The 14,878-nt window shown below is 63.7% G+C and overlaps 1 protein-coding gene across 5 annotated transcripts in view; it reads left to right on the forward strand.

Moving 5' to 3' along the window:
- OSBPL5 (oxysterol binding protein like 5) overlaps positions 1 to 14,878 on the forward strand; it is a 79,518-nt gene that overhangs the window by 32,000 nt on the left and 32,640 nt on the right. Inside the window, exon 1 of one of the 5 annotated variants that reach the window (XM_045039703.1) lies at positions 3,958 to 4,590. The exons of 2 other annotated variants lie outside the window; for them this stretch is intronic. Coding sequence is in view for 1 of the 3 variants with exons in the window: in XM_019812838.3 (XP_019668397.2) it covers positions 12,465 to 12,536 (72 nt within the window). In the remaining 2 variants the exon portion in view is untranslated. Of the gene's footprint in view, positions 1 to 3,957; positions 4,591 to 12,382; positions 12,537 to 13,041; positions 13,233 to 14,878 lie in introns of those variants that run through there. 2 more of the 5 variants (XM_019812838.3, XM_019812841.3) reach the window with 2 other exon arrangements.

Below are 14,878 nucleotides of genomic sequence, written 5' to 3' on the forward strand. Positions count from 1 at the left end.
TGACGCTTCACCAGGCCGGGCGCCCACCCTGGGCGAGCCCCTTAAGCTCCAGGCCTCGGTTTTCCCATCTGTGAAATGGGCCATCAGTGCAGCCAGCGAGAGCGGGGTTGAAAGTGCAGAGTCGGCCCTGGGCCTGGGTTAGGCGCGGCTGGGAACAGGGAGGGACTGTCTCCTTATCACCAATTAAAACTTTGATGAGTGGTTAATGATTGTGAAATGTTTAAACACCGGAGCCACACAAAAGAATACAACCAGTGCCCGGCTCTGTCCTCGAGGCCTCAACATCTGGCTCTGTTTGCTTCAAGTTTAAGGGCTGGGAGCTCCAGGAGAGCACAGGGCCCGGACCGCCCGCCCTGAGCCACGCGGGGGCCCTGCTTCCCAGAGGGTTTGTGAGCGGACGTTCCCAGGCGTTTTTGTGTTTTGACTATATATGGATAGACCCACACACAAATGCAGGCGCTTCCAGCCCCTCGTGCTCTCTGGTTCCATCGTGACTTTGGAGTGGCAGAGAACCGCATAAACGCACGCACGCAGGCTCCTGAGCCGCCCTGTCACAAGTGATCGGTCCTCGTTCATGTTCTCTGCTTTTTGTAAAGAACACATCACGTGTTTCCCGTCTCCCGCCGAGGGACGTTCAGGTCGTTTCCGTCGACTCCCAGGAGCGTGTTGTGTGTTCGGGGTCTCCTGGGGCACGAGGCAGGAGCCGCCCTGGGGTATTGGCCCGGCTGGATGTGGCCAGGTGGCGGCCAGGGACACCCCAGCACGTGTCGGGGGGAGTCAGCCTGTCCCCTCGAGCAGCTGGGGCAAAGAACACACAGCAGGGGCAGAGCTGAAGTGACAACATTTGGTTAGCGGGGGCTCCTCCCGGGACCCAGGCCCAGGCTGGGGGGGGGGGGGCAGAGGCCGCGTCCACTGGGAGGGCAAGGGTCCTGGGCTCCAGAGACGCACTTTGTTATTAGCAAGTTCACCGACTCTGCTGGCCTTGGGGCCCCACCTGCCACGTCCTGTCCCTGTGGGAAGACCACAGGCTCGCCCATCCCACTGGAGGAACATGCCTCCCCCCTACCTGCCCTTGGCCCAGGGCTGCAGGCCGAATGGCCCCACCGCAGGGGCACGTGCTACATAGATGTTTGCCAGGGTCCCCAAGGGGTCCCTCAATGACCAGCACGTTCTGTTAACGTTCTGTTAACCAGAGATCTATAACGTCGTGGCCCCAATGGATAACACACTATTGTGTCATTGAAATATGCTGAGAGAGGGGCACCCGGGGCGGGGCTCAGTGGGGTAAGCATCTGACTCTTGATCACAACTCAGGTCATGATCCCCCAGTTCATGAGTTCGAGCCCCGCGTCGGGCTGTGCGGTGAGCGTGCAAAGCCTGCTTGGGATTTTCTCTCGCTCCCTCTCTCTCTGCCCCTCCCCCTCTGGTATGCTCATTCTCTCTCAAAATAAATAAACCTAAAAAAAGTTAAGAAGTAATATGCTAGGAGAGTAGAACTTAGATGCTTTCACCTCCACAGAAAAGATAAATATCAAGGTGATAGATGTACTCACTCGAGGCGGGGGGGGGGGGGGGGGGTCCTTTCACGATGTGTAGGGACATGGGAGCAGCGTGACGTGCGCTTTAAATATCTTACAAATTTCTTTTACACCTCGATAGGCGGGGAACAAAAGTAGCCAGAACCAGAGATGGCCAGGGTCCAGCTGAGGGTTCTGCCCCGAGCCGGTTAGAGCAGAGAGGTCCCCAGGTTGAAACACTCTGGCCGGGAGCCAGAGGTGGGCGCCTCGGGGCACGTGACGGCCACACCCCACACCCCGGTATTGCCGTCCCTCCACGGTGGCCCCTACGGAACCAAACACAGCCCTTCCTTCAGGGTCGGTGCGGACGACGCCCCGGTGGGCCGGGGGTGCTGATGCCCACTGAGCGGGGTCCTCAGAGCCCGCAGGCGTCTGCCCTCCGGCCCTGCACTCTAGAACACGCGGCGGGGGCGGAGGGGGGCGTCTTCCCCGGTCCCCTGCCCCTCCCCGTTTCACACCAGGTGGGTGGCTGCTGTGTGGCATCCTTGGCCAGGCGGTGTGGGGCGTGTGGGGACCTGTACCCACCCTGCAGAGGAGGAAGGGGAGGAGGGGAAGAGCTCAGCGGCCTCGGCCCATGCGGTTAGAGCACCGGGAGCACGCTGTGGGAAGAGCAGGCAATCCTGGGAGCACCTGGGCGGGGCGGACCACGTGAGCTTCGTAAGGGCCCTGCCCAGAACCCCCAGGTCAGCACCAAAGGGGGAGGGACTTCTTCCGGGTAAAGTGGACATGGGTGCGTCCCTCTTGGTGTGGCCGGGTGTCCCCGTCCCTCTTGGTGCGGCCGGGTGTCCCCGTCCCTCTTGGTGCGGCCGGGTGTCCCCGTCCGTCTTGGTGCATCCGGGTGTCCCCGTCCCTCTTGGTGCATCTGGGTGTCCCTGTCCCTCTTGGTGCGGCCGGGCGGGTCCTTGCCCCCTCGAGACCACCGCCGGCCCCACCGTGGGGTGCCACCAGCTTCTACTCCTGCCTTCTGCCAGAGGGGCCTCCGGGACTGGCGGTCGGTTTTTAAACTGCGGTTTAAGGAACGGCAGGAGGAAAGCACACAGGCCAATGACTGTCTTACCAACCTGGTCGTTATTTTGAACCATGTCTGCTTTTCAGTTTATTTTTAAATCTCGAAAGCGCAAGGGACATGCTGTTTGTCTGTGGTGCGCCTGTTCTCCCCGACGTGGCCATTCATCACTTCCCGGTGCTGAGCCTGGAGGGTGACGCCCCGGCCGCCCTGGTCTGCCTGCTGGAGCGGGAGGAACCCCGGACAGTGCGTGGCCCTCGGGGACCCGCTCCTTCGGGCCACACGGGGCTTTCCCTGGCGAGAGCAGCTCACCCCGCTAAGCACCAGACCTTGAAACACATTCGGTGGAAATCTTTCCACAGCGAGTTATACCCACAGGATGCCTTGCAACCTTGGGGATAGGCAAGAAATAATTGAACCCTTTCCCAGCGACATTTCTTGTGGGATCGTTACGATTAATTTTAATAGTGATTCACATTTTTCTGAAGGCTTTGAAATGAGCTGTTTTCTTTAATCCTTTAAACAACCCTACGCAGCAAGTCCTACTGTCATCCACGTTTTATTCCGAGACTCGGCGAGGTGCGCGATGCGGCCGGGAGGGGCACCACCTCCCCGCGTGGCCTCCCACCTGCCAACGTGGCCGTGACGGCTTGTCCACGCTACTGAGTGGCCCCAGGCTCCTTTTCTTATGCTTCTTGTTGGAGGGTTCTTGGTTATTTTATCTTCTTCTTTAAAAGGCTTCTTTCTGCTTCTAGTCTGCTCTCACCGAGGGAACCAGGTCAGTAAGATTGTTACAAGCGGGTACAGACCCAGCGTGAGCACGTGCCGAGGGAGACCCCGAGCTCGGTCAGTGAGCCGCTCGAGACCCCGAACGGAGGTGTCCTGTGATGTGATGCTTGATTTGGCCGCTCAGAGGCTTTGCTCTTTGTGGGTTCTTCGTTCTGGCCCGGGGTCCAGTGGGGACCCTCACGGAGACTGGCAGCACCCAACGGGTATGCAGCGCTCCCTCGAACCCAGACCTTCAGGGGGTTGGTCTGCTCTGTTCAAGCCCAGGAAAGGCCCCCGGGCTCCTGGGGCTGGGGCTCCGGGGCTCCAGTGCCCCGCTCGTCCAGAGGCTCGGACGCTGGGGGCTTCAGATAAATTGTGAGCCAGGGAGGGGACTGCGGAACAGGCGTAAGAGGCAAATGTTTCCAAGTGGACGGGCCTGGGGCTTGGGTCCTACAGGTGCACCCTGGGCGGTGGTGGGTCTGGTTGGACTGGGAGGGCAGGCGGGGCCCTGAGTGGCGGGACAGCTTGGGTTTCTGGCCTGGGTGACCGCAAAGGGGCGTGTCTAAAAAAGCGAACGTCTGTGTGGCTTTCGGTATTTACATTTTATTTTACGGCAAAGGAGGCCACTCTGGCTGGGACCCCGGGAACGGGAACCCACAGCATCCGAGGCCTGGGCCTGCTTGGCCAAAGGAAGCACAGGGTCCCTGACCGGGGCGGGACTCTGTACTCAGCAGCTTCTGGCATTTTCGGGACACAGCTTCTGGAGTTTTCTGTGGCTTGACTTTGTTTTACTTTAAAACATGGCTCTTTAAATCCACTCACTTATTTTTACATGCATTTGTATCAAAAAAGAACATTTGAGTTGCTGAGAGTCCTCACCGCTTGCTTGTAATAAATAGCAGGCGAATACAAAACACTGGCCTTGGCCTGGGTCGTGGCTACCCCCACACCCTGCCTCCAGGGCTGCTGTCTACGCCCCAGCCACCTGCCCTTAGACAGAGGTCAGCACCGGAAAGACCAGACCCTCCTCCCTTGCCACAGTCTGGGAGGCTGGAAAGATCGTTTAAAGAGAGGAGCGTCGTCCCCAAGACCAGCGAGGATCAGAGCCCCCGCCATCACCCAGCATTGTCTGCTCTCGGTCCACGTTTCTGGGACTGTGTGTGGGTGATGTGGCTCTGGAGGCAGAGGGGCCTTCGGTGGCCGATTCCAGGGGCTTCCAGGAGCCGCTGAGTGGGACTGGTGAGTGGGAACGAGAGGCTGCTGCTGGGACACTGGGAGGTGACCTCAGTCGTGGGGCCGCGGTGTTGCCGCGTTGCCTGGCGACCCCTCCCCAGGGGACAGGCTGGCATCTGCGAAGTCTGGGCCAGTTTTCTGCCTGGTCTAGGCTGGGACTGCGTCCTCGGCTGCTGGGGTTGGGAGGGGCCTGTGGGCTGCCCGAGGGGGCGGGGCAGGGGCTGCTTTGGACACGCCCCAGATGGGGAGCCGGAAGGCCCATGTACTTGAGCGGAGCTGCGGTCCGCCCCGCCCCGTTCTCCCTCCCGCTGCCCCGTGGGGCCGTCTCTCTCCTCTCCCTCCTCCCGAGGGGCCTCAGCCTTGTCCTCCGGGCAGAGGAATGAAGGTCCCACCCGCCTTGGATTCAGGCCCTTCTCGCTCACAGCGTTCACCTTGAACCAAGTGCCGCGTCCCGCGGGGGCAGGTGTAACAAGGGACCACACACTGGGCAGGGGAGCTGAAACCAAAGAAATATTCTCTCCTAGTTCTGCAGCCAGAAGTCCAAAAGCCAGGTGGGGTCAGGGCCCTCTCCCTCCGGAGGCTCTCAGGGAGGATCCTTCTGCCTCGTCCAGCCTCTCCCCTGTCTTCACGTGGCCCCTCCTGCGTCTCTCTGTCCTGTTCTCCTATAGGGACAGAGTCATTGGATCAGGGCCCACCCTCCTCCAGTGTGGCCTCACCTTCATTTGGTCACATCTGCAAAGACCCCCTTTCCACAGATGGCCCTACTCACAGGTCCCGGGGTTAGGATGTGGACGTATCTTTTAGGGGGGGACACCGTTCGACCCCCTGCACCAGGAGAGGGTGGCCACCGTGGGCAGCAACCAGGAGCTCGCTGCAGAGACGAGACAGCTGGGCTCAGCTGACCGGGGTGGTGGTGAGGAGAGGGATGGCATTCTGGAAACACAGAGGTGATGTCGCAGGTACGGACACGTCATGTCCCCAGCGATGCTCAGTGTGGGCCGGGGGCTGCCTTATTTATACATAAGATCCTTGAGGCTTCTGGAGAGGCGAGGGGCCACACAGGTGCCCAGGGCTTAGCTGGGAGTGACGCTGGGTCCTTGCTTCCCCTGCCCAAACGTGTGTCCCGTGAGCTTTCACAGGGCCCGCTGGGCACAGGCTGCGGGAGACCGTGGCCCTTGGCTTCCTGGCCCCTCACCTGCCCGGAGCTATGAGCCCCTCCGGCCCACGGTTGAGGCTGTCTGCTGACCCCAGGACCAGAGGAGAGAACCTGGGGGCAGGGCAGCTGTGACCGCAGATGTGTTTACCTGGGGGTCAAAGCACACCTTCAGAAAGAGCCGTCTCAAAAAAGAAAAGGGGGGCCCCGAGAACTACTCCTGGGTGCCCCTCTGCGGTGGGGGCTGTTCCCTGCGCGTGCACGTGCACCCGCGCGCACACACTCGTAGTCCTGAGGCCCTTCCTGCCCAGATCCCGAGCGCTGACACCTGGCGGCATTGCCGTCTCGGAGGCCGGGTGGTGAAGGGGGAGGCGGCAGCTGATGAAGTTCAGACACCTGGGTCACTCCTGGTTTGCTGAGGGTGTGCGTGCCTGTGTGTCTGTGTCTGTGTCTGTGTGCCCGTGTGTGCACGCGCCCGTGCGCGGCTGTGTGTCTAGGGAAGGGTGGTGAGTACTCAGGGTGGAGGAGGGAGCAGAGCGGCCCCGCGCTCCTGTGTGCCAGCACCAGGCACTCAGCGCACTGGTCGTGCCCAAGGACCGGCTGGCTGCCCCGCGAGCCGCTGGCACTTGGCCGGGACAGCGGCTGCCCATTGACACGTCAGGTCAGGGAGAGGTGGTGATGATCAAGGAGGAGGCTGGGGGGAGCCCTCGCCTTGGGAGCCCCGCCGTGTGCTGGGGCCGGGCACCTGCCCCGGGCGCAGGGTGGGGGGGGGACCGTGTCAGGGGCCGGGGCCTCTGGGGGAGGCTTCTGCCAAGCCGAAGGCCCGGAGGGTCCCGCAGGCGGCTCTGCAGCAGGGGGACAGGGGCCCTGGCTGGGCCGGGTTCCCAGCCACTGGGGGTCCCCGCTCATGGGGGCCTGCGGGCCCCCAAAGGCCAGGCCGCTGGGCACCGTCGTCAGTGGCCGCTGCCCCCCGTTCCCCCACGTCGTCCCGCGGGCTCTGGATCTTAGTCGCTGCCCCTGTTTCGGGTCTGGAGCCTCCCCCCAGCCGGCTGTCACCTGTTTGCACCCTCAGAGGTGCGTGGCTTCTTTTTAAGTCTTTGAAAGTCCGAGCCTCCCGGGAGGCCGGGACTCTGATGTGCCAGTTTCTTCTCTTGCTTTAAGGCTCTTACAGAATTCTCCCTTTTCGTCTTGAAGAGGAAGCTTTAAGCCTCCCCTTTTTTACTGTAGAGCATGGAAAATGTCAAATACGCGCAGAGGACGCGGAACCGGGGCCCCTCGGCACCCCGCGGCTGCCGACACCAGCCCCAAAGGCGGCCGCCTCTCATCTACCTGAATGCGGTTTAAAATAGCCCTTCGAGCTCATCTGCTGTGTAGCCACCAGCAGGGAGGCGAACGGCAGAGCGCGTGTCCCGGGCGGGGTGGGGGGAGGGGAGCGGGCCCCCAAGGTTCCCCTCCAGGTCTGCGCAGGGTTCCCAGGACAGGGCCCGCCCGCGGTCCACACCTGAGGGCTGTGGGCGGGGTTCTGGAGGTCACACCCCGGAGACCCCGTGACCTTGAGGCCACCCTCCCGGAAGACGCCCAGGGGACAGAGTCCTGGGGCCGTTTTTTCCCTGCCAGAGCGGTGGGCTTCTGGGGTGAGAGAGGGTCCCCAGCCTCTGCCTCCACTGGCGCCTCCCGCCCCCACCGGGATCCCCCCAGTCTGTTCTTGGCCGCTCAGGCCTGCGCTGAAGGTCAGTTGTTCGGTCAGCCTCGTGTGGACACCAAGCACCTAATGTATACGCGCCCCCCGTGGGTTGGGCCCCCCCCAGGTCATTAACAGCTGCTACTTACTACTTGCCCACTGGGTGCCCGACAGGGGGGACCTGGGCCTGCCTCCCCCGCCGCCCCCCCACGCCCCTTGCCAGGCCCTCCCCTCCCACGCCCCCCGCGTCCCCCCAAGGAGACAGCGTCTCCAGTTCCCCTCGCTTATTTTCAGCCTGGGGATGGCTGGGCCGGGGGCGTTTTCCTACAGCGAAGCCGCACACGCTCGTCGTGGGGCCCAGGCAGATGGAGGAGGCCCCTCGCCGCACGCACACGTGTACGCACGCAGGTCTCCGTGGTCCCTGTCACCGAGACCTCAGGCTGCGGTGAGGCCTGCTGGCCACGCTTGGCGCCTTCCGAGCCCCTTGTTACACAGACGTGCATCCCGTGGCCCTGATGCTGCCACGCTCGATGTCCGCAGCAGGACGCTCCTTCCCTTGCTGGTGGTGCCCACCTGTGCCTGGGGCCGTAAATAACCCGCAGAGCCATCCTTCGCGCCCGTATCGGTCGGATGGGATTTTATTCCCCAGAGTAAGTCTCCAGGGGGTGGCTCACCGGCCTAACGGATTCCAGGGCTTGAGGGTTTGACTCTCGTCTACAACTGCCCTCCTTCTCTCCCTCCTTCCGGTCCGTCCGTCCGTCTTCCGCCGTTCGCAAGGCCTGCTTCTGAGCTGGGCCCGCGCAGGGCTGCGTGCCAACGGGATCCGCTGGGCTGGCCTGCGGGGTACACTGGGGGATCCCCAAATCGGAGCACTTCCCACTGACCAGCAGACCGGGGCCTGTCACCGTGGTCCGGCCTTGGTCTGTGACCAGCCCCACCCCCCTACCCGGGCAGCTGGAGGCCAAGGCAGCCCCACACCAGGCCCTTTGGGGGCACACAGTGTAAGACGCATCCCACGTGAGGGCTGTGGCCGAGCACCCCTCCTCCAGCCTCTGCCAGGCCCAGCTGGGCTCTCAGGACCCCCGCCCAGCCCCAGCCGCAGCCCCCCAGCGGAGTGCCCCAGGCTCAGCGGCCAGGACGACACCTGCCCCTAGTGCCCTCGGGACTGGGCGAGGCCTGCAGCTGGTCGCTTGTGTTGTCGTGCCCCGTGCCCCGGCCCCCCTCCCCTGGGATCGCGGGTCTTTCACGTGCCTGGATTTGCCCCGGGGTAGGGTGAGTGGTCAGATCTCCGGGAGCCTTGCTGGGGCCCAGACGCGCCCAGGCCACGCGCACCTGGGGCCACGCGCACCGTCCCCCCCTCCGAGGAGGCGCTATCTGTGTGTTTATTGCTGGGGACGGGGGGGGGGGTGCGAGGGCAGCTGCGGTGCCAGACCCTTCTGTCCTCGGCTGAACCCCGTCTCAACCCCCAGTCCCTCCACGCTGTGCGTGACGGGAAGGAGAGCGAGGGGCACACGCGTAAAGAGGGGTGCCGCTCCCCCCACCTCGGCGAAGGGGGCTCGACGCCGCCTGATCGTCTCGCGGTCTGTGTGCCTCTGTGCCAGGCGCTGTTCTGGAACAGGCTGTGGAGACTCAGCGCTTTCCCAAGCCCTGCAGGTGCCCCCAGGCTCGTCCCTCCTCCTCCCCCATCCCTGCCCGTCCTGGGCGCCCTGGGCATGCGGCCTGCTTGCGGCAGCTTAGTGATTCTGCTGAAGACGTCGCACCAAAAGTGCAACGGAAACCTAGGGGGGCCTCCCCAGGTGCCCTGTCCCCAGGGTCCAGCATTCGTGCCCGTGGGGCCCTCCCAGCCTCCTCTCTGGCTGGAATCTCTCCTAGCATTTTCTACAACCGGCCCCCCAGGTCCTTAGGGGAATCCGCTCACGAGACCCCCTTTCCACCCTCCCACGGCGAGCGAACCGGCTCCCCTCCCCTCCCCTCCCCTCCCCCACGAGCTCCAGGTGGCTGTCCAGAGAGAAGTGACAGTCAGCTCTCTGGGCTCCTGGTGTGGCCCGGGTGGGGCGGTGGGCGGGCTCCCCGAGCCCCCCGTTTGCAGGTGCAGCTGCACCCCGTGTGTGTGTGTTCAGAGCGCGTTTCCTAACTGGACGGCTCTCAGCCCACTTGAATCCTCTGGGAGCGCCGTGCGTGGCACAGCCTTCCTCCAGGGACAAAATAAAGGTGCGTGATTCCAGAAGGTCCCGGGCCCCCTGCCGTCCCTACACTTCCTGTTCTGGGTGCTGAGATGTGCACATTGCAGCAGGTGGCTCTTGCTGGTTCGGGTCTAAGCGCTGGCGGCTGTCATCCCTCCTCCAGGAGCTTCCAAGTGCAGACGCCTGTTCCTGGCCGACCCCGGGATGCACGGGCCCCGATGGTCGTTCCCAGCCTTGGGGTCCCGAGCAGGTCCCGGGCGGGAGTCAGATTGGGTCCTCCGTGGCCAGCTCAGCACACAGGGGAGCATTGCTGGCTCTCTGGAAGTTTCAGTGGGGGTGACGGCGAGCTGGGTGCGGGGGGGGGGGGGCTGCGCAGGGAGGCGTGGGCAGCAAGGAGGCACCGTTGGCCCAGACACAGGTGCATCGCCAGCTCCCTGGCTTCGGCGACCTGGTGCGGGAACAGGCCAGCGGGGCAAAATAGCCAATACCTTCCAGTGCTTGCCCGGGCTCGAGGCAGAGGGACGGGGCGGGCGGGGCTGAGGCGTCATCCAGCGGATGGAGCCCTGAGGAGGTTGGTCAAGGGGGTGGGAGGGCAAGAAGTGGCTGTGCTGAGGGTCCTCGGGGCAGTGGGAGGAACCGGCAGGCCCTGGGCCTAACCCGGCTGAGCAGGAGGGGCCTGAACAGGTGGATGCAGAGCAGATGAGGGCCAGGTGGGTCCCCGCAAGCCAAGGGGGGCACCGCGTACCTGCCCACGCTGGGTATGTCATGGCGAGGCCCCCACACGCCATCCCGGAGGTCTCCGTTGGGCTGGGTGACCTTCAAACCCTGCAGTGAGTTGAATGTTGAATGATGACCCCCCCCTAAAAGATCTGTCCTAGTCCTAGCCCCTGAGTCCGTGAATGTGACCTTGCTTGCACATGACCTTGCTGGGAATTAAGGATTTACAGATGGGGGGTGTTGGTATGAGATCGTCCTGGATTGCCCGGTGGACCCTAAATCCAGTGGCCTTTAAGAGAAAGGAAAGGGATATTAAGACAGACACACAGGGGAGGGCCATGTGACTGCAGAGGCTGGAGGGACGCTTTTCCCTTCACCTGCCCGGGTCAGAGAGCCTGGAGGGGGTGGCCCTGTGGTCTCAGGACATGACTGGGGCGTCTGACCCCACATGGGCTGGGGAGCCACTGGGAAACTCCCCCGAGCACCACCTTCCGGGGGCCGGGACAGGCTGTCCCCGACACAGAGCTGAGGCTTTTGTGTGCCAATGCAGGTGCCCAGGGCGGGGCCCCAACTGGCAGGCTGGGTTCCCTGGGGCGTCCTGGAAGGCGGGCGTCGAGGAAGGGACAGCGGGCTGTCAGGACCTGACATGGCAGGACGGGTGTCCATCCTGACCCAGAAGGACGTGTCAGGACCCAGGACCAGCTCTTTGTCACTCTCGGTGTCATTTTTAGCTGTCCCCTGCTGCTCACGAGGCGCCTGCTTAGCGCTTCATGTCTCGGGACCTGTCATCTTACAGTGTGACCCGTGTGTCGGGAATAGACCCAAATGTAGGTCTCGGGACATTGGGAATAAGCCTTCTCATCTCCCCCACAGTGGTTTCTCAGTCCTGATAGCTCTGGGGGACCCACTTTCGGCGACCTGGGTCATCAGGGGTCCCTCCCTTCTCCATGTCTCAGCGACTCCACTGGACGGCTCACAGGTGGCAGGACTCGGGGCTGGATGGCCACTGCTTCAGTGTCCGTAAAATGGCTCAGGCGTGCCAACAAGGCTGCTAGAGAGAGGGTCAGGGTCACGGGTCAGCGCCACGTGGCTTGGGGTTTGCCGGAATCAGGTGGGGACGATGGTCAGTGGAGATGTGATAAGTTGTGAAAATTCAACTTTTTAATGTTTATTTTTGAGAGAGAGAGAGACAGAGCATGAGCAGGGGAGGGGCAGAGAGAGAGGGAGACACAGAATCTGAAGCAGGCCCCAGGCTCCAAGCTGTCAGCACAGAGCCCGACACCGGGCTCGAACCCACGAACCGTGAGACTGCGACCTGAGCCGGTCGGACGCTCCACCGACGGAGCCACCCACACCCCCCAGTGGAAATTCAACTTTTTAAAACAGAAACTGTGCCCCACCCCACACAAGTGCCTCTGCCGGAGTTCCTGACACAGCCCTCCAGGGCCTGTGGACGGGGTTACAATACTTTACTCCTTTCGCGGACGGAGAACAGTCCCTGGCGTGGATGGGCCGAGGCTCACCCGTCCACCCGCCGGCAGGTGCCCGGGCCGTCGTGAATGAACGTGGGTGCCCACGTCGCTGTGTGGAATACGTCTTCGTTTCCCTTTCGGCCTCTTCGGGGACCCGAGGCATGGCCCCCCGTGTTTCACGGGTCAGGCCAGTGTCTCCTGACGCTTTCTCCCCAGGAGGCTGGGTGCCCCCACCTGGGGTTGGCTCCGGGCTGGTGGCAGGTCCTGGGGGCCTTTTGGGCACCGCATCCTCGAGCCGTCACGTCACCTTCCTGGACCGTCCCCACCGTGGCGGGACGGGCAGAGGGCGCTTGGCTCTGTGCCACCGTGGTCCCACCTGACTGGCAGGGCCACTTTCTCCTCCAGACACGTGACTTCTGCCAGAACCAGTTTCCCCGTGAGCCAGCAGGGCGGGGCTGGTGGAGGCGGGGACCGGGGGGGGGGGGGGGGTGCCTGGCTCGGGGTCACCAGGAGCTCGCCACGGTTGGTTAGCAGAGCGGCCCAGACGGCAGGGCTGCGGCTCGTGCCCCAGCGGCGGCCTGCCCAGCCGGTCCGCGGGGGAATAAGGCTTCACGCTGGAGGCCGAAGGGAGGGGGGGCCCGGACCCCTGGGAGACCCCGTCGGCTGCTCACCTGATGGATGAAAACCTGCATGGCCAGGCTGCGCGAGGGGGAGGATGGCACAGCGCACAGTGGGAGTCGGCAGAGGTGGGCCCGCTGAGCGCAGGCCTGGGAGTGGCGGGGGGGGGGGGAGGACGGCCTGTCCACCCAGCGGGGTCCTGGGCTCTCACCCAGGGCCGGGAAGCCTGGGGATATCGCAAAGACGCAGCCCGGCAAACGTTCCCTCTCTGGAGTTCCGGTCCCGGCTCCCGGAACAGTCCCAGCAGAAGTGGGCGATGTGGGGGGCCCAGCACCACCTGCTCCGGGCGAGCTGGGAGCGGGGAGGCCCTCCACGAACCGGCCGCGTGGCCCTGGCCGAGTCAGCTGGTTCTTGGGCCTCAGTTACTGCATCTGTGAAATGGAGAGAAGGCATGCGAAGGGAGCGTTTGAATGCTTGGGGTTTTTTTTGTTTTGTTTTTTTTTTTTTGGTTTTTTTTTTGCTTTGCTTTCCAGACTTGGATCCTCCCGGCCCCTGGACAGAGTGGGAGGCAGACGTGGGGGGGATCGTGCCTGCCGCCCACCTGCTGACTCATTCAGCATCCGGTGCCAGTGAGGACAGAGCGCAGGGGTGGCGTGCACACGTTGGTGGAGCTTCTGCTGTGTGAGAACCGGCACCCGCCGCTGAGCAGGGAGTTTCCAGTTTATACAAGGATTCACCGTCCACGTCGGGGAAGCCAGGCCTCCCTTGGGCCCCTCCACACCGCAAAACCCGGTGAAACCTGCTCCCACCTCAGTGCTCTGCAGGCATGAGCTTGAGCCCTTCTGGAAGCTCCAGTCTGCGGGGGACCCGGGAGCCGGGGGGGGGGGGGTGGGCTGAGCCCGTGTAAGAGGGGGAGGGGGGAGTGTGGGGGTGCACGTCCCATCCCAGGGCAGGTTCTCCTGGAGGAAGCCGGCTACCACCCATTTCCAGGTGGGCGGGAGGGAGGCAGGGGGTTTCTGCACCCCTGCACTCGGGCCGGGAGACGCGTTTGGCCTTTGGCAGGAGCAGCCGCGGCTCTGGGTGGTGGTCCCACCTGTCTCGGGTCCTTGGTGTCTCCTGCTAGTGGGGGAGCTGCAGCCGGGCATGGCTCAGATCCCTGAGCGGCGCTCCCAGGTGGCTCCGTTGACCCCGCGTGCACGGAGGGGCAGAGGGGACCGCGCGGGCCCGGGGTTCCGCTGCCGTCCGGGGCAGGGAGGTGCTCCTGCCCAGATCTGGAGCCTTGTGCCCTGCAGGGGAGAGTCTGGAGGGGTCCGTTAGGAAGGAAGCTTCACCCTGACCCGGGACCCGCGTGGCCTGGGAGTGGTTTTGTGGAGTCCGGGTCCGGTGGGGCATGAAGGAGGGGGCAATAGAATTGTCCACCGAATAGGCGGCCGTCGGACACGTGTCTTCCGTGTTACCTATTTGAGACGGTCAGTTGTGGCAGAGGCTCGATCATTTTGCCCCCGACTTCCGCTCACGCCGCCATCCCAACCCTCGTGTGGCCGGACCACGGGCACTAAATGAGTGGTGCACGTGGGAAGGAGATGCCCGCAGCCGGAGAGTGGGGAGCGGGGAAGGGGCCTGTGGGAATCCCGCGTTGTTCAAGGTAGATTCCGCCTGGACCGTGCCCGAGGCTGGTTCTGGGACAGGATGGAGCATAATTACTGCGTGGCGTCCAGCAGCCCGATCCCCCCGGGCCGCCGTGCGAACCCGCCGAGGGTCCCCGCGTGCACGTCCCACCTTTGCGTTTCGTGGGCGCTGTTCACGGTCTCTCCCGCGCCTTCCGGAGCGCCCCCCCCCCCCAGCCTCATTCCACCAGGGGAGGGAGACTGTGCTGGTTTCTGCTGGCCCTGGCGCTCGCCGTCTCGGGACCCGTGGCGTCCCCGTGGCGTCCCCGCGCTCCTGAGCCACCAGGCTTATTTCTTTAGGGCTTAGCGTCACAAACAGTGGTAGTTCGCGTTTCCTGGCAAACAGCACACGCAGCCCTTCTAAACCTTTCCTGAGCCTCGTCTGTTAGCCTGCACAGCAGCCCTCCACGTCCGTACCGTCATCGGCCTGTCACAGACTGGGAAACCACGGCACAGAGCAGTGGAGTGGCCCGTGTGCCCCGACGGGGGCTGCCTTCCATCCTGTTCCTCTTGTATTCTCTTTGTGGGCTCCTGTCGACGATTGTGGCAGGAACAGCACCATGTCCGAGTGTATGGGTTAGAGTTCTCGTGTGTGTGTGTGTGTGTGTGTGTGTGCAGGCTAGTGTGCAAGCCCAGAGGATGGGGAGCCAGGAGCCCCAGCAGCGCCCCCCCCCCCGCCGTCGCTGACTTGACTCCGTGCAGCAGGTGTGTGTAGGATGCTGCCCATCCCCAGGGGTCCAGGCCGCCCCCCTTTCTGATGGCGGGTGGGGGGACCCCAAGGCCAGCTGGGCTGGTGGACGTGG

Source organism: Felis catus, chromosome D1, assembly GCF_018350175.1.
Source record: "Felis catus isolate Fca126 chromosome D1, F.catus_Fca126_mat1.0, whole genome shotgun sequence".
NCBI lineage: Eukaryota > Metazoa > Chordata > Mammalia > Carnivora > Felidae > Felis > Felis catus.